Raw genomic sequence first — 23,406 nt, forward strand, 5'->3', positions numbered from 1 at the left:
CTCACTATATAGACCAAGCTGACCCTGAACTCAGAAATCCTCCTGCCACTGCCTCCCAAGTGCTGAGATTATAAGCTTTGGCCAAGCTCCCTTCTGCTCTCAGGAGCACAGGACAGCTAGCCTCCCAGTGGCCTCAACTGCGCTGCCCCGCCCTCCCTGGCAGGGATGAGTGACAGCAACAGCGACAGCGACAGGTGCTGAGACCACGGGCATCCGCTGCTTCTGCCTGTGGCGCCCGGAGCGGGGGCAGAGTTTGCACGTGGAAACTGTCTTCCTGTCTTCGAACCAGCCTTCGGAAGTGCTCAGAGACCACGCAGGGTAGTAGACCCAGAGGTCCGCTCTCCGGGGCAGGGGCAGCTCGCCGCTCTTCGGTTCCGCCGCGCGTCCGTCCGTCTGGCCGCCGCCAGCTGTCGCAGTGCGCGCCGTCCGTCTGTGCCGCCGCCCGGCTCCCCCGGGACTTGCGCACAGCGCCACCGCCGCCGCCGCCGCGCAGCCCACCTCCCCCGCCCCCACGGCCCGCTCGCCCCGGCTCCGAGACTGCGCCGCTGCAGCCGCCGCCGCCGCCGCCAGGGGGAGCGAGTCCCCGACGGGAGACGCGCCGGCTCGCTTCCTGCGAACGCGCCTTCCAACTTGAGCTTCCCGCACCACCAGCCGCTCCGTTCCGAAGAAGAAGAGTGGAGAAGAAAGATGGAGACTGAGTCCCGGGCGGTGAGTGCTCGAGGACTGGACCCTACGCGGCCCGGCTTCTGACTGAAGGGCTGGAAGGGTGGGCTTTGGAGCCCAAAGCCTTGCTGTTTGGTTGGGAAGGAACGCGCTGCGGGAGGGCAGCGGGGGTCCCTCTGAGGAGAGCGGCCCATCGGGGTGTGTGAGAAGGGCGGTGGGGGCGGGGGAGGGGCGGCCGGCCCTCTGTGGGCGGGTGGGCAGCTCGGGGAAACGGCCATCGGCCCTCCGTGCCTAGCGAGCGGCAGCCCTGACGTTTTCCCGCCCGAGCTGCCTCGACGCTCGCTCGCTCGCCCGCCCTTTCGGGACACATTCTCGCTTCCCGCGACCACGTGTTGCGCGGCCGTCGTCGTCGACGCCCGGCCCCGGGGAAGGCCTGAGCTACGCGCGCCGCCCTGTCAGGCCTCGGCCCGGCCTGGGGCCTACGGGCCCCAGCGCAGCCTGGTAACGTGTCGCGCCCCGCCCCGTGCCCGGCCGACAGCCAATCAGCATGCGCCAACGCAAGGCCGGCGGCCCGCTGTGCACGAGGTGGGCAGCGCGTGGTAGGTGCCGTTGAGGGTTCCCGCCACCGCTGCTGGCGGGTTTGCCTGACAAAATTTCTCGCTGGCTGGCCTTCTTTTCCCTCCCGCACTTTGGTGGGGAGGGGGGGGACCCTCGTGTCAGCGTCCCAGTCCACGATGACCCGAGAGAACCCGAGGAAGTTGTCAATTCGGCCATTTGCCCCATCGCCTCAGCCTGCTGGCCTCAGAGGGGAAGGAGCGCCGAGGCGGTGACTGCGACGGTTAGCCCACCTCTTCCTTTGTCTTTGCAAAGATGATCCATCTCGAGGTCGAGGTTGAGTCCCAGAGAGGAGGCACCGGGGCCATGTTACCTAGGAAGAGCATCTTAATAAACTCCGTAGAGGTCAAGCCTTACAGGGAAGCAGAGGATCCGTGCTTTCAAATGGTTGACGGCGGGAGGTTTCCTCTCCTCAAATTCACCTCTGTTCTCTAAAGAACGTGATGTTTGTTACCTCTGTCTGAGCCTTGTGGCCGCTAACCATAAAATGTGTTCTAGAACTTTATGGATACTTCGGTGCTTACCCAAATGTTGAGCAAATGCCAAGCAGGTCTCTCCTTAAACAGTGATCTTACTCGTTCATACATTCAACAGATAGACACAGAACACTTGCTATGTGATGTTTCTGTTTGCATGTCGCAGTGAGTTTTAAAAATATATATATAGGCAAGCTTCCTGTCCTCATCAATCTTACAGCACGGTGGCAGGTGAATATGTAGTATCTTAGAAAATGGGAAATAAAAAAGGAAGCCGTGACGTCCACAACGGGAGCCTTAAAAGCGGGGGCTGAAATGAATTGGTTAATTTAGAACATTTTTTTTTCTTTTTCTCAGTGTCTGAGGTCTCTTGACGTGGTACTGATTTCATCCACCTCTCACAGGAAAAATGGAGTCTTACTTGAACTTGAAGACAAACTAGTACTTCCATTGAACCCCTTTGTTTTTAGAGAATTTTGTGATGACTTTTATTTATTAACAAATTCTATACTAGAAATAGGTATTACTATTGATAAGCCTTCCAATTAGAAATATAAACATAATAGATATATACTAATTTTGTTTTGTTTTTCAAGACGGTTTCTCTAAGTAGCCTTGGCTGTAATTGAGTTGTCTGTGAAATCATTGGTACTAGGAAGTACACCATGGGGCCTCTCAGGTGTTAAGAACATGATTTATACAATACGGGCTTGAGACTTTTAGGAAGTCAAGTAGAAGGGCTTTACCTGGAATGCATATTGTAAGGAAATGGGGCTGTTTCTGTGACTGTGTATGTTAATTATTACTTGGAAAGTAAGATTGATAAAGGAGAACAGATTATCCAGGATACAACAATGTTTCATAGTTCTCATGGTTTGGACAGTGCTTTTGTTTTTATCAATATTCAGGCATGATTAAAGCATGCTTTTTTATCTTGACCCATTATAATTACAGTGACTTTGTCTAATGTTGATGTTCTGTTAACAAGAGAACACCACTGCCTACCTGAGGGCCAGGCCAACTTAATAGCTGGACAAAATGGCTGAGACAAAGCATTTCCAGACATCTGGGTCTTCTTTTCTCCTCTTTGACTTCTTTATGAATTTAGTGTTCTTTTTTCACAAATAGCCTATCTCATAACTAAGTATATTTGAGTAGTACATTTGATAGTAAAAATTTCTGTAAAGTGAAGTACTTTGATTGATTTTGATTTCTCACAAAAGCTAAGAGCTCTAATTTTAAATTACAGTCTTCATAATTTTGGAATAAAGTCGTGGCATATGTGACATGTTGCCTAAATGACTGCTTTGATGATCCTGTATTAAAACTTATACCCAATACTAAAAGCGTAAAATGACTTTATTTTATAGCAAACAACAAATCAAACGCAAACAGATTCATTATCTCCATCCCCTAATCCTGTGTCACCTGTGCCTTTGAATAACCCAACAAGCGGCCCAAGATATGGAACTGTGATCCCTAACCGCATCTTTGTAGGAGGAATTGACTTTAAGGTATCTGTCTGTGGGTACAAGATGGGGAAGAAGAGTGTTCTGCTTCTCTTTGCAATAGAATATTTCATTTTTCACCAAATATTTCCTTATACAACTATAAAATTACATTTGCATATTGGTTAATATCCAAATGGTTAATATACAAAATGGGTTTCACATTGTCTGGGTTTAAATACAAATAACGCTTCATACTTCAATTTTACTTTCCTATATGATGCTCCAATCACCTTGATAAATATTTCTATTTTTAAGTGAAAACTTAATCTAAAGATTTTAGTCTTGTAAAAACTCTGTCCCAACCCAACTCTGTCCCATATTCTTGTATGCCTAATTAAGGTCCTAGACTTCAATTTTTTACAAATAGCTTTCTTTGATAGGATTTATTATCTGATAATTTAAAAGGCCTTGTGGTCCAAATAGAGAATCTGTAAAAAAAAAAAAAGTGCCTAATTAAAATGATTCACAGTATTCCTATGTAAGAGGTAGTAGTAGAAGTACAGGAAGGTATACAGGAATGTTTTTAATCAAATACTTTTACATGAGCTAAGGATATATGTGATAGAGGTTTGCTTAACTTATAGAAGCCATAAGTTCCATCATCACACATGCACACACGTACACACACACACACACACACACACACACACACATGCCTTTCAAATTGATGTATAAAGGCATTTCTAAGCTTACATATTAGAAATTATAGGGAGAGATACCTTTTATAATAAAATGTGCCATTATATGTGATTTTTGATACAAATCTTATTTCCATATACTCTTACCACAATTTAAGTAAAATTACTTGTTTTTTACTTAAGAAAAATGTTATGCTTAGTATATTTGCCAAAATAATGATTCTGAAATGTGTAATTGTTTTGCTATAAATATGATTCATAAATACTTTTGAAAAATTTTCTATACCTATGGCAAATATGACTATTCCTGCTTAGAATTCATTTATATTAAACATCTTAGTGAACTTTTTAAGTAAATATTCAAAAAATACAAACATTTTCATGTAAGTCACTAAAGCACATCACACTAAAAACACAATATGGATTTTATATGCCATGCTTTTCTGTACCATAGCATTAAGGTAACAGAAGTCTTTCCTATGAGACATATCTTTTTCAAAACAAAAATAATAGCCAGTGAAGAAATAATTCCCTATAGTAGCAAACAGTGTGAGACTTTTTAAACCTCTTGTTCTTAGAAGCCTAGAAACTATCTCTCTTTAAGTCCAATTATCTTGACATTCTTCTTACTCTACAAGCCTGAATTAGTAATTCTTCTTCCAAAGAATAGTTTGGATTAACTTTAAATATCTAATAGCAGTTCTTATTCTATCACTGGTTTCATTTTATATTTATTAGAATAAAAGTAATACACTTATTCTCAGGTGTAGTATTGGTCATTATGCAACTTAGCAGGCTTAAGGTTACCATCCAAAATAACAAATAGTGTATTTAAGTTAGTATGGTAACAACTGAACTCAAAATGAGTGACTGTGCTCTAAGATATCTCTTGGTTCTCTTTTATATAGCCTTAAAATTACACTTAGAAACAAACAGTTGCAACTGAACCCAAAAAATAAAATTGTAAAGGATTTACTGTAAATATTCTTGGAATAGATGTTATTGTCTTATCTATTTCAGCTATAGTAAACATGTTGAACATTGTATGTTATTCCAATTTTATTATATCATAATATCTGCAGTTAGCTAAAATGTATCTTTAGTACAAATAAAATATCTTGTAATTTGAAGTAACAAGTCAGTTTGTAACTTGTTATGGCAAAATCAAGTATTTGGAAAATAATATTCTTTTCCTAAGACCTCAGTCGTCCTAAAGATTGTGTTGATATGTTAGTATAAAGTGACTGGATTAGGCCACTGTGACCTATGTTCACTGCTATAACTGCTGTCCTTCCCAAATACTAGAGTCAATAGTATATAGCCTAATAGGTTTTAATATATGTAATCCAACTTAGCATTCTTAACATCACTGAAAGACTCCTTTACCTAGTTAGCATTCTTTGTAGTTTTGGAATAATTCAGTTTAAAGTGTTTTGACGTATATATAATCATTTCTACTACATATGTAATACATATATAATCATTCTACTACATAATCAAAGTGCATAGATTTTAGTAACAGTGATTTTTAACCTACATTTTTAATGATGATAGGTACTTTCGACTTGTTTTCTATTTTTTTATGTCTCCATAATAAGCATCAGAGTTGTTTTACCTTTTATTGGTTTAAAAATTGATTAATGCTTTCTTTTTATGTCATTAGACAAATGAAAATGATTTAAGAAAATTCTTCTCCCAATATGGGTCTGTGAAAGAAGTGAAGATTGTTAATGACAGGGCTGGAGTGTCCAAGGGGTTAGTATCATTGCACATAATATATAGAATAGTGAGTTGTATTTTGTTGGTTTAGGTTTTATATGCTAATATACTTTGTCTTCATTTTTTTAGTAGAGAATTTTATGCCTTAATTTTCTCAGACATTCTCCCTCTCCCCTCCCCATCTCTCTGTCTGTCTCTCTTTGTTATCCCTCTCTCCTTCCCCATCTCTCTCCCTCCCCACCTCATGTGTGTGTTTTTATGTGCATATGTGCGTGTGCGTGTGTGTGCGTGCGTGCGTGCATGTGTGTGTGTGTGTGTGTGTGTGTGTGTGTGTGTATGGTGGTGGGGTAAAGAGGGACTCTAATATTAGTCTAAAACCTTACCTCTGTATGGACCCAGGGGCCATTCAGGATATAACAAAAATGTTGGGTAGCAAATATATATTAATTGAAGAAGCAAATACTTTTTGGAATTATATTTTTGTTTTCTTTTTTCTTTTTGGTTTTTTTTTTTTTTTTTTTTTTTTTTTGCTTTGTATAAAAATTAAGGTTTTTTATTTGTATTTTTTAAAAAGGCGTCCTACAGACCCAAAGCAATTGTATGATTGTATTACTGGTAACAGACTAATGGAGCGCTCAGATAGATACAGAAACCAGATAGATGATAGTGATGGTTCTGTAAAGCTATGAAAGGACATGGTCTTTTTTTTTTAATCTTATTTTGATTTATTGAAAAGGGAAGTAAAAGGAAGCAAAAACACTTTATGATAAAATTAAAAATTTACATGAAAAATATTTCAGATAAACACGTTAAAATTGACAATTTTCATGGAAAATTAAGGAGTAATTATGTAGATGTACAGACATGTAAAAGATTGCTAAATTAATCGAAATATGGGATAGAAACATTTTATGATAGAATTGAAGATTTACATGGAAAATATTTCTGATAAAATAGAAAAATGTAGAAAAACATGTTAGAATTGAAGATTATCATGGAAAATTTTATATAGATATAATAATGGTAGGCATAAAACTATTCCTAAGTTGATTAAAAGTAGAATTATAAACATTTTCTGATAAACTTGAAGATTTACATGGAAAATATTTCTGATAAAATTGTAGAAATAGGCTGGAGAGATGGCTCAGGGGTTAAGAGCACTGACTTGCTCTTCCAGAGGTCCCGAGTTCAATTCCCAGCAACCACATAATGGCTCACAACCATCTGTAATGGGATCTGACGCCCTCTTCTGGTGTGTCTGAAGACAGCGGTAGTGTGCTCACATACATAAAATAAATTTGGGCTGGAGAGATGGCTCAGTGGGTAAGAGCACCGACTGCTCTTCCAAAGGTTATGAGTTCAAATCCCAGCACCCACATGGTGGCTCACAACCATCCTTAAAGAGATCTGATGCCCTCTTCTGGTGTGTCTGAAGACAGCTACAGTGTACTTACATATAATAAATAAATGTTTAAAAAAAAAAAAGAAAAGAAAATTGTAGAAATATATAGAAAAACATGTTGAAATTAAAGATTATCATGGAAGTTATATAGATAAAATGATAGGCATAAAGATAATTCTAAGTTGACCAAGGGTGGAATTATAAGCATTTTCAGAAAACATTGAAGATTTACATGGAAATTATTTCTGGTAAAATTCAAGAAATAAATAGACAAACATGTTAAAATTGACTATTTCATGGAAAATTTTACATAAAAATGGTAGATATAAAACTCTAAATTAATTGAAGGTGGAATTAGAAACATTTGTGATAAAATCAAAGATTTACATTGAAAACATTTCTGATAAAATAGAGAAAGTATATAGAAAGATATATTAAAATTGATGATTATCATGAAAAATAATGCAGATAAAATGGTAGACATAAAAGAAATTACTAAATTAAAAGGGGAATTACAAACATTTTCTGATAAAATTGAAGATTTACATGAGAAATATTTCGTTAGTCTAAGTCTTTTTATTGGGGAGTCGAGTCCATTGTTGTTAGGAGATATTAGGGAAGTGATTGTTGTTTCCTGTTATTTTTGTTGTTATTTATATGTTTGTGTGGGTATCTTCTTTCGGGTTTGTTGGAAGATTACTTTCTTGCTTTTTTAGGGTGTAGTTTCCCTTCTTGTGTTGGCATTTTCCATCAATTATCCCTTGTAGGGCTGGATTTGTGGACAGATATTGTGTGAATTTGGATTTATCATGGAATATCTTGGTTTTTCCATCTATGATTATTGAGTGTTTTGCTGGGTATATTAGCCTTGGCTGGCATTTGTGTTCTCTTAGGGTCTGTATGAGGTCTGCCCAGGATCTTCTAGCTTTCATCGTCTCTGGTGAGAAGTCTGGTATGATTCTGATAGGTCTGCCTTTATAAGTTACTTGCCCTTTTTCCCTTACTGCTTTTAATATTCTTTGTTTAGTGAATTTGGTGTTTTGATTATTATGTGCCGGGAGGACTTTCTGTTCTGGTCCAGTTCTTTTTTCTGTCTCTTGTATTCTGTTGTTGATGCTTGCATCTATGACTCCTGAATTCTTTCCAAGGTATTCTATCCCCAGAGATGCCTCACTTTGTGATTTCTTTATTGTTTCTACTTCCACTTTTAAATCCTGGATGGTTTGTTCAGTTCCTTCACTTGATTGTTTGTGTTTTCCTGTAATTCTTTAAGGGATTTTTATGTTACCTCTTTAAGGGCTTCTACCTGTTGACCCATGATCTCCTGTATTTCTTTAAGGGATTTTTGTGTTTCCTCTTTAAGGGCTTTTACCTGTTGACTGATGTTCTCCTGTATTTCTTTAAGGGAATTATTTAAGTCTTTCTTGAAGCCCTCTATCAGCATCATGAGATACAATTTTAAATCCAACTCTTGCTTTTCCGGGGGGTTCGGATATCCGGGACTTGCTGTGGTGGGAGCACTGGGCTCTGATGTTGCCATGTGACCTTGGTTTCTGTTGGTAGGGTTCTTGTGCTTGCCTTTCACCATCTGGTGCTAGTTGGTATTGTTGTTTCTGGCTGGAGTTTATTCCTCCTGTGGGCCTGTAAGCCTGTGTGCTTACTCCTCTGAGCTCAAAAGTGAAAGCACTGCTGGGAGATCTCTCTCTCCTGGTGGGCTATGCACAGAAGACTGTGGAATTTCCTGACTCCCTGGTGCAAATGGCAGCAGGCAGGAAGACTTCCATCGCAGCTGCTCCACTGATCTTAGGCCCTGTGTGCTCCTAGCTGGGTCCCCTCCGGAGAGAAGGTGGAGATCTCACCTCTGTGCTTTAAAGTAAAAGTGCTGCTGGGAGCTCACTCCCTCCTGGTGGGCTATACACAGAAGGCTTTGGAGTCTCCTGGATCCCTGGTGCAAATGGCAGCTTTAGTTTTTAAATGGATCCCAGGCCCTTCGGTAGGATGTTCCCACATACCAACACTGACAGAGCCTTCTAGCTTCCTGACGCTCTATATTTTTGTTTTCAACAATAAGAGAGTTTATTTGAAAACTGTTGACCCCAGAGAATATCTGTGATCTGTAGTTCAGAATCTAGTTCAGGACTAAATAAGAAATACCATTCTAATGGAAATGATTACTTTTCAAATCAAGAATTGTAATGACTTTGGGATCTTGGATTAGGAAAGTACTTTAAATGCTTTAAGCAGGGCTTAATGGGCCATACTAGGAGGAATGTGGAAGAGAGATAATGATGCTAAGAGCATTGCAGATTTTTAACTCCTGGCTCAAGAGATTTCAGAGGAAAAGAATATTTGTAGGTTGCCTAGAGACCATTCTTGTGATATTTTAGCAAAGAAAGTGGTTGTTTTCTGCCTTTATCCCAAAATTTGCCTGAGTTGAAATTAAAGAGTTTTGGATTACTGATGTTAACAAAGGAGGCTTCAAGAGAGCCTAGTATTGACTCTGTTGTACTGTTATTAGCAGTCACTCTTATGCATATAATCTGTAAGGAAAAGGAGCAAGCTAAGCAAGAAAAAATACAAAATATACAGTTTGAGGGAAAAGGAAGTGCCAGGAAATGTAATATAACTAAGACCAGTGCTCAAAGAGATAAAAATAGTTTAAGAAAAGTTTTTTCTTTTAATTTTTAGACAGATAAGTTGAATAAAGGAAGTAGTGACCTTAGGACAGATCCCACCCAGTTAAGCTGCCAACTTGTAAAAAGGAAATAAAGAGAAACTTAAGCAGTAAAGGAAACTATGGACAACAAAATGCTGGTATAAATGTACTTGAACAAGAGGGCCAAGTTTAGCCTCAGCAAGCAGCAAAGTATGGCAAGCTTCAGCTATGTGGTTCTGGCTTTAGAGTTAAAAATACAAGAAAAAGGTTACAAAATCTTCAGCTGTGGCTGCAAAAAGCTGCTGAAGCCAAGCATGTATCAGGGATGTATATGTAGGACCAGATAGGGCCTGCATGAAGCTGTGATGGTGAATCCTGGATTTCATTGGAGATGCTAGGAACATGAGATACCTGCTGAGGAATCCTGTAGATGTACTGTGGAACCAGCCCATGAGAGAAGTGTGTTGTAGTCAACAAAGTTGAAAGGACTTGAAGATCTGAAGTGTGCTTTGACATCAGACATGGACATGCAGAATTTGGAGTTTGCCCTGCTGCTTTTCAGTCTTCCTTTGGTCCAGTATTTCCTTACTGTGCCCCCTCTTCCCCCTTTAGAATGATAATGTATATTTGGTGCCATTGAATGTTGGAAGTATGTGTTAGGCTTTTTGATTTTTATTTTATAGAGGATTACAGCTAAGAGATTACCTTGAATATCAAAAGAGACTTTTTTCCTGTTTTTTATTAGATATATACTTTGTTTACATTTCAAATTATTTCCCCTTTCCTGGTCCCCCTCCAAGTCCCATAAACCATCTCTCCTCACACGTATCCCAATAAACCCCCCTCCTACTTCCCTGTCCCGGTATTCCCCTACACTGCTGCATCAAGCCTTTCCAGGACTAGGTGCCTCTCCTCCCTTTGATGTCCAACAAGGCCATCTTCTGCTGCCTATGCATCTGGGGCAATGGGTAACACCATGTGTACTATCTGGTTGATGTTTTTGTTACTGGGAGTACTGGGTTTCTCATAATGTTGTCCTCCTATGGTGCTGAAAAACCCTTCAGCTCCTTGGGTCCTTTCTCTAGCTCCCCCACTGGGGACCCTGTGCTCAGTGCAATGGCTGACTGAGAGTGACCCCCTCTGTATTTGTCATGTACTAGCAGAGCCTCCCATGTGACAGCTATATCCTGCTCTGGTCAGCCACCACTTGTTGACATCCACAATAGTGTCTGGGGTTTGTAACTGTATTTAGGAAGCATTCCTGGGTAGGGTAGTCTCTGGATGGTCTTTCTCTCAGTCTCTGCTCCACACTTTGTCTCTGTATCTACTTCTGTGGGTATTTTGTTCCCCTTTCTAAGAAGGGCCAGAGTCTCTATACTTTGTTCTTCCTTCTTCTTGGGCAGCATTTGATCTATGCATTGTGTCTTGGATATTCAGAGCTTCTGGGCTAATATCCACTTATCAGTGAGTACATACCATGTGTGTTCTTTTGAGTCTGGGTTACCTTACTTAGGATGATATTTTCCAGTTCCAACCATTTGCCTAAGAATTTCATGAATTCATTGTTTTTAATAGCTGAGTAGTATTCCATTGTGCAAATATACCACATTTTCTGTATCCATTCCTCTGTTGAGGGACATCTGGGTTCTTTCTAGCTTCTGGCTATTATATATAGGGCTGCTATGAACATAGTGGAGCATGTGTCCTTATTACATGCTGGGGAATCCTCTGGATATATGCCCAGGAGAGGTATAACAGGGTCCTCCAGTAGTATCATGCCCAGTTTTCTGAGGAACTGCCAGACTGACTTTCCAAAGTGGTTGTACCAGCTTGCAACCCCACCAGCAGTGGAGGAGTGTTCATCTTTCTCCACATCCACACCAGCACCTGTTTTCTCCTGAGTTTTTGATCTTAGCCATTCTGACTGGTGTGAGGTGAAATCTCAGGGTTGTTTTGATTTGTATTTACCTGATGACTAAGGATGTTGAACATTTCTTTAGGTGCTTCTCAGCTGTTTGATATTCCTCAGTTGAAAATCCTTTGTTTAACTCTGTACCCCATTTTTAATAGGGTTATTTGGTTCTCTGTAGTCTAACTTCTTGAGTTCTTTATATATCTTGGATATTAGCCCTCTGTCGGATGTAGGGTTGGTAAAGATCTTTTCCCAATTTGTTGGTTGCTATTTTGTCCTATTGACAGTGTCCTTTGCCTTATGGAAACTTTGGGATTTTATGAGCTCCCATTTGTCAATTGTCTTGATCTTAGAGCATAAGCTATTGGTGTTCAGTTCAGGCAACTTTGGATTTTTAAATGGTTTTGAGACTGTGATAAGCTAGGGGGATTTTTGAAGTTGGACTAAATACATTTTGCCTTATAATATGTAAATGAGCCTATGGGGACCAAGGAATGGAATATGGTGGTTTGAAAGACAGGTTTCCCCATAGGCTCATATATTTGAATGCTTGGTAACCAAGGAGAGGTTAAAGCTGGACAGAACCCAGGTATCCCTCAACAGAAGAATGGATGCAAAAAATGTGGTATATATACACAATGGAGTACTATTCAGCCATTAGAAACAATGAATTCATGAAATTCTTAGGCAAATGGATGGAGCTGGAGAACATCATACTAAGTGAGGTAACACAGTCTCAAAAGATCAATCATGGTATGCACTCACTGATAAGTGGATATTAGCCTAGAAACTTTGAATACCCAAGACATAATCCACATATTAAATGATGTCCAAAAAGAATAGAGGAGTGGCCCCTGGTTCTGGAAAGACTCAGTGTAGCAGTATAAGGAAAAACCAGAACAGGGAAGTGGGAAGGGGTGGGTGGGAGAACAGGGGGAGGGAAGGGGGCTTATGTGACTTTTGGGGAGTGGGGGACCAGAAAAGGGGAAATCATTTGAAATGTAAATAAAAAAATATATCGAATAAAAAAATTAAAAAAAAGAAAAAGAAAAGGGAAGGGGAGAGGAGGGGAGGGAAAGGAAGAGAAGAAAAGAAGAGCATGGGAAGTCAGATGCAACCTAGTATCTTGAAGACTGAGGCAGAAGGCTTGCAAATTGCAGACCAGCCTGGGTTACTGCCCTCTCCAACAAAACAAAACAAAAGGCTGGGTCTGGGTTCATACCTGGTACCACAGAAAAGAAAGGGGGAAGAAAAAAAAGAAATACACAGATGAGATTTTAAATTAGAAGGTGCATCTCTGAGATACAATGAATGATAAGTGGGATAATAAAAGATTTCATCCCTGGGAGAATAAGGTTAGAAGAACATTAGCAACTACAAAAGTAATAGGACAGCTGAAACATGGCTAGAAATGGAATAGCCCAGTAAGGAACAATTAGAAGTCAGGGAGCCTGACAAGAATCTGCCCCAGCTCTTGAATGGGAAAGTGCTCTGGGGCAATAAGGAAGAGCTGCATTCACTGAGTTCAGACCGCAGGAAACTCAAAACAATGAAGAATGTAATGGTCCAATCTTCTGTGGCTAGTAGACAGCCATATCTGAGAATAAAGAGTGGATTCTAACAGCCACATCTAAGGCCATGATTTTATGTCCCCAAATCTGATTTAATAGGGTAAACTGAGATTGGTAGTTATACCTCTCCCATTAACACAAGATAGTACATGAAACATCACAATGAGTGAAACAATTCAAAACTCATCCTTTCAAAAATAAGATGTGTCCAATGTGATTTATTGTACTTTCATGTTTTTCTTGTTCCTGGGATTATTTTGTTTTGTTTCATTTCTTAGTTTTCACTCTTGCAAAAAATGTTCTGTAATGGGTTTGCTTTAGTTTGTACTCTGCTTGGTTAGGTTGTATGATTGTTCTGTATGCTGCTGTATCCATTGTACCCTTTTGTACGTTGGAGTACAGTTCTTACATTCAGCCCATACAATTTCCTTCTCATTCCTAAAGCTTTTTTCTTTTTCTCTCTTCCCCATGTCCATTCCATTTTTACTTAATCACTCTAACCTTCCAATCTTTAAACTCTGAAAATCCCCCAACTTTCCCTTCCCAGATACTTTTCCTACCTCAATTTTTTTCCTCAATCTAATTTTGATACCTATCCTTACCCAGTCTACAGCCACTCTACTCTTAATCTTAGTAATTAATATCCTAGTTGTATCATCCTAGCTTATTGATCCTCAACTATTTCATTTTGAAGCCATATTTAACTAGCTACTATGACGTTTGTTTTGTAGACCTACCCAGTATTTAGGATGGCTTCTGCAGTTAATACTATATTCCAGGAGTAGTAAAGAGGTATCAAGTGCCGTGAGCACACAGACTGAGGATTTAACTCCTGAACTATATAACTCAATTCTACCAAATCTAGCCCCATTTAAATATTACAAATAATTAAGGAATATAGCTGATAAAATCTCCACCAAAATAACCATAGATGCATAAGTCTTAATGGAGTCATTAAGAAACATGAAAAACACACAGTACCACACGCATCATAAATGGCTCCAAATTAGGTAAAATTCAATACAAGGAGCAATAAGAATGTTTACTAAAACAAAACAACATAAAATAAATTCTTAGCAAAGAGAATATAAACTACTGACTAAAATTTAAAAAAGTAAGAAAGTCAATAAAGAATATGAGAAAGAAATTTACCAAAAAAGAAAAAGATGGAAACCATGAAAAACTCAGTAAGTCAAATAAAAAACTCAGAAGGAAGCTTTACCAATCAAAGAAACACAAGACAGATGAATTAGAATTCTTATATCAACAAAGATAAAAATATGAATAGAACATATGAGCTGTATGTTACTAAATGTAAAAATTTACAAATGATCCAGATAGAAAAACTCTTAAGGGCATAAAAATATTTTTAATAGAATCAAAGCAGAAAACTTCACAAATCTAGAGAAACAGATAACCACATATCTTAGTTTCTTTTCCTATAATTTATAAAATACCCTGACAAGAGAAAAAAAGTTTGTTTTGGCTCATAGTTCAAGATTAGAGTCCATCATAGTAAGGAAGTCAAGATGGCAGGAACTTAAAGCAGGAGGCCACAGCATGCAGTCACGAAGAAAGCAATGAGCATCCTTTGACATTGGGGAGATCTTTCTATCTTAATTAATCTAATAAAAATAGTCATCCACAGGTCTGACCAGAGACTATCATATCCAAGCTGATTCCTCATAGATATGTCTAGAGGCTTATCTCTAAACTGAGTTTAGATTGTGTCAAGGTGACAATACTTTCTATATTCAAGAGGCACATGAAAATCAAAAATGAACAGAAACAGAAAAGTTCTTCATATGTTATAATTAAAACACTAGACTTAGTGAATGAAAAAAAATATTGAAAGTGACAAGAGGAAACACCATGTCAAAGATGTACCACTCAGCATTGATTTTTCTCTACAAAGCCTTTAAAGCCAGGAGAATATGAAACGGTGTATTTCAAACACTGAAAAGTTTGAAGATACTTAATATTTCAGAAGGAAGCAAAAAACTAAGCACATCCATGATACTACAGGAAAGATTAAACCATGCTAGAAGAATGTTAAGGAATAAAAAGAAGGTCAAACATTAGAAATTTGACAAGCAACAGGAATTGATACACCTTTTAATAGTAACTTTGAAAATAAATGGACTAAATTCTACAATCAAAAGACACAGAAAAGTAGATTGGATTAAAAAAAAAACAGAATAATTTGTTGCCTACAAGATACACCATATCATCTAAGACATATGTAACCAAGCAAGTGGAGGTAGAAAGCAAACAGAGTTGCTATTCTGTATCTGAAGAATTCAAAACAAAATGAGGCGAGATTAAAACAATGTTCATATTAAGGAAAGAATTCATCAAGAGAAAATATTCTAAACATATATGCACCAAACACTAATGCACTTAATTTCATAAAACAAGAATTGCCAGTATACAAAGACAAAGATTAACCCTAACACAATAATAATGGGTCATTTCAATAATTTAGTCACACTAATAAATCATTCTAACAGAAAATAGAGCATGTAATAGGATGCAAAGCAAAGCTCATCAAATAAAGGAAAACTGATTTTTTTGTATTCTGAGCACAGTGGAATAAAATTATAAATAAACAGTTTAGAACATGGAGACATTTTATAACATGATGATTGGATCATCAAAAATTAAGGAAATTTATAAATTTTGAGAATTAAAAATGTGAAATAACATACAAACCTATGAAATAGAATGAAATCATAACGAGGGAAATTCATAGCTGAAAATATGAGCATTTAGAATCAGACTTCGGTTAAATAGTAATATACCTTATAGCTATGGGAAAGAATAAGAACGAACATATATATATATATATATATACACACACACACACACACACACACAAAGAATCAGTATTAAGACAAAAATTAATAATATGGACATGGGGGAAAAGAACCAATGGTGTTTTGGAAAAAAACAAGATTCAAAAACTCTTAGCCAGACTAACAAAAAAAGAGAAGACCCAAACTGACAAAATTAGATTTAAAACGGAAGAGATTGCAACAAATAATAAATTTAAGAAAATTTAAGCCATTTTAGGACATTTTTAAGGCATACATTCCACTAAATTGGAAAAGTGAAAGAAATGATTAATACAACAAAGATATTTTAAAAATTAAGTCAGTGTGTAAAAGAAACAGAAACAACAAAGAAACTAAGACTAAACTTGTTTATAGGAGATAATGAGAATACTGCTGGAGAGAGATGGCTCAGTTAGAGCACTTGCTGCTCTCCTGGAGCAGTTCCTACAACACAACCATCTGTAACTCTAGTTACAAAGGATCTCACACCCACATTCAAAGCTTCATGTGCATAAATTAAAATAAAAATATAACCCCAAACGGTAAAACATCCTAGTAATATAAGACCTGAAACTAAAACCAGAAGAAACATTTCAAGACAGGCACTTTCTAAAAGAAGACTATAGTCACTCAGGAAATAAAACCAACAATTAACAAGTGGTATTTCATTAAATTCAAAAGCTTCTACACAGCAAAGGAAACAAGCGAAGAGATAGCTTGGAGAATAAGAGAAGATCTTTGCTAACTATATATAAGATGAGACTGTTATCTAGAATATACAAAAAATTTAAACAGCCAAAGCAAAGCAATCCAGTATGTAAATGAGCTAATGAAACGGGAAGACAAATATATAGGAAAATATTTAACCTTGTGTCATCAAAAAATACAAATAAAAACTTCATTGAGATTCTATATTAATGACAGAATGACAGTCACTGATAAAACAAATCCTGGCAATGATGCAGAAAGAAGGCAATTCTTACATACTGTGAGTGGATAAAAAAAATGTGATTTATGTATATAGCCACAAAGAAGAATGAAGCCATGTTATTTGTCAGAAAATGAATGCAACTGAAAATATGTTAAGCAAATTAAGACAGTCTTATGCAGATTTCATATGCTTTCTTTCATGTATGAGCCCTAGACGTTATAGATAAAAATAAGACTCTGGTATAAGCACAAAAACAGACACAAAGATCAAAGGAATAGAAGATCCAGAAATAAGCCCACATAGCCATGTGATTCTCAACAAAGATCCTAAAAATCATACACTGGAAAAAAGATTCAGTTAAAAAAATAGTATTTGGACAAACAGGGAAGAGAAATTTCTTTCTTTAAAAAAAAAAGTTACTTTAGTGTTAATGATATAACCAGGTACTAGAGCACTTGCTGAGGATGCATGAGGATCTTTCTTCTGCAGCACTAAAGTAAACATTAAACAAGAAGGAGTACTGCGGTATGGTAATTGTGAGTTGTAAAATGATAATTATGATATTTAGCATTATTAACAGGAGTTTACTGTCTAAATAGTGCTCATACTTGGTGGCTGTGTTTTATTTCTTTTTCCTAGAATTTAGCTTTTGGGCATAATGTACATCATACATGTGTCTTTTTTTTTTAACCTTTGAAAACAGTCTTGCTATGTATCAGTCTGAGCGAGAATTCAATTCTTTTTCCTATTCTTCCTGATTGCTGAGGCTATTTGCATGTCAAAATTAAATACAAGAAATTTTTTTAATCTAGTTTGTATTTTTATTGCTGTTGCTTGGAAAATTTACTAGTGGTCATAGTATTAGTTTATTGTAACAATAAATCATTGTAACAATAATTATTAATTGGTAGATATGTAAAGATCTATATATGTATTAGAAATTTTATATTGAAATATTGTTGACATTTTTCTACTTTGATTATGCTAAGGCAAAATTTGTGTTTTTATAAGTTATTTGTTTTGTTTTTTAAGGAAATTAAAGGGCTAAAGATGTATTCAGTGGTAAGCACTTGCCTTGTGTTCACAAGGTCTTGGTTTTCATCCACAACCTGGAGAAGGAAGAGGAAAAAAAGAAAGAAATCAAAGATGATTGTTGTGGTCTGAAATCTGCCATATCCCAATCTTTGGACCAGAACATAAATCTCTCATGTGCTTGCATCTTAGTGCTAAAACTGCTTGAAGGTTCCTGAGTTCGTTATTCCTTCAGTCCCCTTCACTTTGAAAAGCAAGGATGACAGTATAAATCTCTGGTTCCCATGTTGGTACAGCATACAGAAAGACTTATTTCCACAATGACCAATATTTTAGAAATAAAAATATTAATACAGGTTTAGGCATATAGTTTAGTGGTTTAAAAAAACTTGCATGCCTTAGGATCAATCCCCAGAACTGCAAAATAAAATTTAATTTGATATATTAAGAAAATGGTAATAATTAATGCATTTATTTAGGTATGGTTTCATCACTTTTGAAACTCAAGAAGATGCACAAAAGATCTTACAAGAGGTAAGTTCTTTCAGTGTATTTAATTTGTGGTTTGGAATGTATTTCTTTGAAACTAATCTTTTATGGTAATATAATGGCATAGTACAAGTATAGTGCAGTGATCCATTTATATACATGTATTTGTGAATACATATATACACATATGTATATATGTGTGTGTGCATGTGTGTGTATATATATTTTAAGATTGCCATTTGACCTCTAGGAAACAGTCTGAAGTCATTCAAGTCATTACATGAGGATGGTTGTTAAGATATAGTGCGTTGTGCTTTATTTGTTTGAACTAGTAATTTAAGAATATATCTCTGTGATGCATAGTTTTTTTAATTCCTTAGAAACAGTACAAATGTAGACTACTAGAATAAGATTACCTGAGATTATTTCCTTCCTTTGAAACACTTTTCATAACCCAAGAACTTTGGTTAATAGAATGGATATAGCCTATAGTTTATTTTGATAGCTTTTAATTTATAGCAAGTATAACATTTAACCTTTTTAGAAGAAACTAGATTAATTATATATTATTAAGATCATATATAGTCAATTCTTATCCATAGTAGTTTTATATTCTGTAAAGTCACCATACATACTGAATTAGTGAATGTCGAACTTCTGGTGTTCCTAGTTGAAGAAGATACCAAAAGTCCTCTAGTCACAATATTATTTCTACCAGTAAATCAACATATAACCTGGTTTTATGTGCTTATATTTAAATATATTGTGTTAGCAATAATTTGTATTATCACAAAGACCTGAGAGAGACTATTTAAAAGTGTTAAGATTATTTTAGCTCATGATTTCACAGGTTTCAGCTCATAGCTGGCTGATTCTGTTGCTGTGCTTCTTGGGCAAGGCAGAACATTCCTAATTAGTGAGTAGTCAGGAAGCAGAGAAAAGCTAAGGAAGAGATCAGTGATAAACTGTAGTTCTTAAGAACATATGTCCTATGACTTATTTCCTCCAACTAAGCTTTACCTTTAAAATTTCCATCATTTCCCAATAATGCTATCAGATTATTAATTCATAAGTAATCTGTTAAGTCAGATCATTTATCATCTGATCACCTATGGTTGGATCTGTCAGTTGCTTTATTGGAAGGAGGGTGAAAACTTCATATCCAAGCCATAATAGACACTATATTTAATAATTGTTGAATCATTAACATTAGATTCATAGCCAGTAGCACTATATCCATACATGAATTATAAGCATATCAACATGTTTTCTCCATAAAATTCAGCCTTCTTGTACTTAGGAAGACTAGATAGTGCTTCAACACCTGGAAGCCATTTTTTAAAGCATATAATGTAAAAAGAATATCTAAAGGGACAGTTGATTAAAATACCATAGTTGGAACAAGAATAAAATCATCACTTTGATCTTACCTGGGTACTTCAGTGTTAGACTACTCACATTTTTTGTACATGTCTACTAATAACCTTCAAATAACTACAAATAGTGGTTCAGAAAAAGAAAATAAATTTTAGAAAATATATAAGTTGCAAATACAAAATCAGCAGTAATGATGAATACTACATCATCTGGATTCATAGCTGTAGAACCAAGATAAAGATAGATTATTTAAACCCAGGAGCCATCCTTTTTAGACTGGGGTTGTAGCTCAATTTGAAACATATTAATTCCCAATACCACATAAAGAGGCAATGTGGCACATGCCTACAATCACAGCAGTTGAGAGATAGAAGGAAAATGATCAGAAGTTCACAGTCCTCAGATAACATAGCAGGTTTGAAGCCATCCTGCAATCCATGAAACATATTTTTAAAAGTAGAAAAAAGTCATACAATGTCTGCTAATTTCGTAGTGGCTTTTGTCACTGATTTTTACAAATCATTGTGTCAAAATGATGGATTTTTTTCCTTTGTTTTAGGCTGAAAAACTTAATTATAAGGATAAGAAACTCAACATTGGTCCAGCAATAAGAAAACAACAAGTAGGGATTCCTCGTATGTATTGAGAACTAATGGATTTTTTAATATTTTGCATAGTCCTTTGTGAAATCTTAGACCCCTGTAGACATTTTATTAAAATATCCTCTTTTGTGTAATAAATTTATTTTAGCAAAGTTGGTGCTCATATAAATATTCTTACCAAAAATTAAAATACATTAGTTTGAGGGTATGGGGAAAATATACCTGAACAATATTAAGGATATTCTGTAAACAACATTTTACAAGAAAAATCTTTTAATTAGCATACAAAGTACTGTGTATCATGATAGCATACATTCTTTTTTGTTGAAAATTCATACAATATATCTGAACACTTTTTAACCTCTCCCAGGATCCTTCCTACCCATCCAACTCCATATCTTCTCTCTCTCCCTCCTTCCCCCCCCTCTCTATAACAGGCAAATAAAAACAATTTTAAAACAATTTTAAAAAAAAAAAAAAGCGAAAAAGCACCAGACACACAGGAATAAAACTCAAAAAGTAGAGTCAGAAACCATAATATATAAACAAAATACAATATTTCTTAATGCCCCAACAAATTAATATGAGACCAAAAACCATCTACAAAATGCCATTGAGTTCATTGTACATTGGCTGTCTTCTTCTAGGCATGAGGCCTACTCAGTGAAACTCCACTGGAGAAAATAAATTTTCCCTTTGTAAGCAGTTATCAATTGCAAATAGCTTCTGGTTAGGGATGGAAGCTCATGTCTACTTCCTCCCCTTAGCATGGGGACCTCATCTTACTTGAACCTGTGCAGGTCTTGTGTATGCTGCTAATGTCTGTGAATTCATATGTAGGTTGGTCTTGTGTCTAACACTGTTTTCTCAGTGTCAGGCCATCCCACCGTCTCTTTGAGTCTTTCTACTTCCTCTACCACATAGTTCCTTGACCTGATGTCAGCAGAGGCGGGAGTTGATAAAGATACCATTTAAGATGGTCCAAAACTATTCCAAAGTCTGTCAGTCTCTGTTCATTACACAGCCGTGGGTCTCTGAATTATTTCCCATCTCCTGAAGGAGGAATGAACACTTCCGAAGATGACTGAGCAAGGAACTGGATCTAGGAGTACAGGAGAATGTCCTTGGGAGTCATTTTAATGCTATGTTAAATTACCAGAATAGTAGCATTTGGTTTTTCCCTAGGTCTACGGCCTATTTAGCCATTACCTCAGCAATATCAGGCATAGGTTCCATCTCGTGGAGTAGCCCTTAAATATTGTCAGACAGTGGTTGGTTACTCTCACAGCATTTGTGCCACTATTATACCAGTGTATCATGCAGACAGTTAACTGTTGTAGATGGCATGATTTCTAGCTGGGTTAGCATAGAATACCTTCCAGTACTACAAACACCAGTCAACACTGGTAAAGGTTCTGGTTAGGCACCAGCTCAATTTTTCTATGTTCAATAAAATAGAATGGTTATTATGAATATAGCAGCAATGAGCATGGATGAGCTGGTGTCTCTGCAGTAAGATTTAATGTTCTATTCAGAAGTAGGACCTTACCATCCATTTTTCAAGAGCAACCAATAACCTTGGCAATAGCTTGGGTTGTTCGAGGGACTCCGAGGAGCTCCTGGAGATTTTATTTGATGGCTAGAGATCTCTAGTTGGGACATCATCTCCCCCTATTATTTGGTAACTCCATTTAGATTTCTTATATAAAGGTACTTTAAGAAGCTTCTATAGTAGTAGGTTTACATATGACCCCTCTAATGGCCCTTAGTGTTACTTGTTCCCCTCCATATTCTCTTCCTTACCCCACTCTTCCCTACCCCATCTGTGTTTAATCTTTCCATTTCAGTCTCTCTCCATAACTATAGTCTATCTTCCTAAGAGGATCTTCCAACCACCCCCCATTCCCCATACCTTACTCTAAACCTAAGCATGATTATACAGGTTGTAACATACCTTTTTAAAGTCTTAAAAGCTAACCTCCACATACAAGAGAATACATACTATGTTTGTCTTTGGGGGTCTGGGTTACCATACTCAGAATGATTTTTTTCTGCAAATGTCATGATTTTTTTCTTCAAATGGCATGTTTTCTTAACATGTATAATAATCCATTGTGTACTTGTAACCAAATTTTCTTTATCGATTTGTTTGTTGGTAGAAAACTAGGCTCTTTCCAATTTCTGGTTATTATGAATATAGCAGCAATGAGCATGGATGAGCTGGTGTCTCTGCAGTAAGATTTAGTGTCCTTTGAGTATTCACCAAACAGTACTATAGTGGAATCATAAGATAGATCTATGCCCAACTTCTTGAGAAACAACCATTCTGATTTCTATATAACTTTGCATTCCCACTAGCAATGGATGACTGTTGCCCTTACTCTACATCCTCACAGCATGAGCTATCAATTATTTATCTTAGCCATTACTTATTACTACATATACAATTACTTATTATATACAATTACTTATACCTATCAGAATAGGTATAAAATGAAATCCCAAAGTAATTTTGACTTGCATTTCCCTGATTACTGAGGATGTTGTACATTTAAGTATTTTTCAGTCATTTTTTATCTTTTGAGAATTCCATTTAGTTCTGAACCCCATTTTTAATTGAATGTTTTCTTGTTATCCAGTTTTTTAGTTCTTTACATATTTTAGATATTAAACCTCTATGTGATAACATTTTCAAATACAATGTTTACTGATTCTCCTCTGAACCATCTTATTTCTCCCACATTTCTCTGCCATCTCTCTCATTTTCTACCCCCCCAGTAGCATCTTAGCTGTTTTCATATAATATATTCCTGTTCCTCAATTATCAGCACCTCTTTTTCCCTTCTCACAGACCCCTTTTTGTTTATATGTCCCACATGCACATGTACACACATCCACATATCTAAACATTTAAAGCTGGAATAAGTATAAGAGAGAGGACAACCATTGTCTTTCTGAGTCTGGTTTATCTAGTGTAG

At 37.0% G+C, this 23,406-nt stretch overlaps 1 protein-coding gene across 1 annotated transcript in view; it reads left to right on the forward strand.

Moving 5' to 3' along the window:
• The first annotated feature begins 687 nt into the window (after positions 1–687).
• The window catches only part of Boll (boule homolog, RNA binding protein), a 119,671-nt gene continuing 96,952 nt past the window's right edge, over positions 688–23,406 (forward strand). Inside the window, exons 1-5 of the mRNA XM_052193483.1 lie at positions 688–708; positions 3,125–3,268; positions 5,567–5,658; positions 18,440–18,494; positions 20,386–20,461. Coding sequence (XP_052049443.1) covers positions 688–708; positions 3,125–3,268; positions 5,567–5,658; positions 18,440–18,494; positions 20,386–20,461 — 388 coding nt within the window. The remainder of the gene's footprint in view (positions 709–3,124; positions 3,269–5,566; positions 5,659–18,439; positions 18,495–20,385; positions 20,462–23,406) is intronic.

Source organism: Apodemus sylvaticus, chromosome 9 (assembly GCF_947179515.1).
Source record: "Apodemus sylvaticus chromosome 9, mApoSyl1.1, whole genome shotgun sequence".
Lineage (NCBI taxonomy): Eukaryota > Metazoa > Chordata > Mammalia > Rodentia > Muridae > Apodemus > Apodemus sylvaticus.